Source organism: Varroa jacobsoni, unplaced genomic scaffold (assembly GCF_002532875.2).
Source record: "Varroa jacobsoni isolate VJ856 unplaced genomic scaffold, vjacob_1.0 scaffold_517, whole genome shotgun sequence".
Classification (NCBI taxonomy): domain Eukaryota; kingdom Metazoa; phylum Arthropoda; class Arachnida; order Mesostigmata; family Varroidae; genus Varroa; species Varroa jacobsoni.
In genome coordinates this window covers 378,413-379,918 of record NW_019213419.1, presented here as the reverse complement: position 1 = coordinate 379,918, position 1,506 = coordinate 378,413, and the positions used below count along the sequence as shown (strand labels likewise).

General features: G+C 50.3%; 1 protein-coding gene across 1 annotated transcript in view; it reads left to right on the top strand.

Annotated features, from left to right (window-relative positions):
* Positions 1–390: 390 nt before the first annotated feature.
* Positions 391–1,506, top strand: part of LOC111261085 (uncharacterized) — a gene marked incomplete at its 5' end in the record, with an annotated part of 1,451 nt that continues 335 nt past the window's right edge. Inside the window, one exon of the mRNA XM_022834306.2 lies at positions 391–1,503. Coding sequence (XP_022690041.2) covers positions 391–1,503 — 1,113 coding nt within the window. The remainder of the gene's footprint in view (positions 1,504–1,506) is intronic.

The window sequence follows — 1,506 nt, the reverse complement described above, 5'->3', positions numbered from 1 at the left end:
TCTCTAGCAATAATGATAAGTTTTTGATTTAATACGCCCATTTAAACGCAAGAAAATCCAGCATAACTGGTTCGAGATACTGCTCTTTCCTTTTGCTCTATTTTCTTGGAATTGATTTTAGACAAAAGTCTGAACTCATCACCTCCGATGAGAAGACTTAACACCCCAAGCGATATACCTGCGGATACAATTATGTATTCACGAGCAGACCTATTCATATTGGAGCAACCTGAAGAACATCAGTGTGTAATAACGTATCATACATCGTCAAATTAAATGATAATGGCGTACTTCTTTGAAACATCTTCTTTCTTTTTAAGTGAAGATAAGACCCTGTAATCCAAGCACATGAGTCCTTGTGCACTTCGGCTGCTTTACAATTATTAATTCATTCGTTCATTATCCTATACTTATTTATCAGCAACCGCCGCAGCCGCCGTGGCTGCTGCTCTAGTCGAATTAGTTATTCCCGTACCCACCCCAGCGGCTGCTTTAGTCGAACCAGCTGCTGCTGCCACTGCTGCGGCGACATTAGCTGCTGCTGCTGTTGCCGAACCAGCTGATATTATAGTCGGTCGAGCTGTTGCTGTAGTGGAACCAGCTTCGACTGCGGCCGAATCAGCTGCCGCTGTCAAACCAGCTGGCGCTGGCAAACCAGCTGCCGTTTGCAGACCAGCTGCTCTTGGCAAACCAGTTGTTGTTACCAATCCAGCTTCTGTTGGCAATCCAACTGCCGCTCTCAAACCAGTTGTTGTTGCCAACTCAGCTTCTGTTGGCAAACCAGCTGCCGCTGGCAAACTAGTTGCAGTTGCCAATCCAGCTTCTGTTAGCAAACCAGTTATTGTGGCCAACCCAGCTTCTGTTAGCAAACCAGCTTCTGCTGGCGAACCAGCCGTTGTTGCCAACCCAGCTTCTGTTGGCAAACCGGTTGCCGCTAGCAAACCAGTTGTTGTTGCCAATCCAGCTCCTGTTGGCAAACCAGCTTCCACTGGCGAACCAGCTGTTACTGTCAACCCAGCTTCTGTTGGCGAACCAGCTTTCGCTGGCGAACCAGCTGATGTTGCCAACCCAGCTTCTGTTGGCAAACTAGCTTTCGCTGGCGAACCAGCTGATGTTGCCAACCCAGCTTCTGTTGGCAAATCAGCTGCCGCTAGCAAACCAGCCGTTGTTGCCAATCCAGCTGCTGCTGGCGAACCAGCTGCCGCTGGCAAACCAGCCGTTGTTGCCAATCCGGCTGCTGCTGGCGAACCAGCTGCCACCGGCAAGCCAGCTGTTGTTGCCAACAAAGCTTCTGTTGGCAAACCAGCTGTTGTTGTCAGCCCAGCTGCTGTTAGCAAACCAGCTGCCGCTGGCAAATCAGCTGTTGTTGCCAATCCAGCGACTGCTGGCGAACCAGCTGCCACTGGCAAGCCAGCTGTTGTTGCCAACCCAGGTGCTTCTGGCGAACCAGTTGTTGTTGTCAACCCAGCTGCTGTTAGCAAACCAGCTCCCGCTGAAAAATCAGCT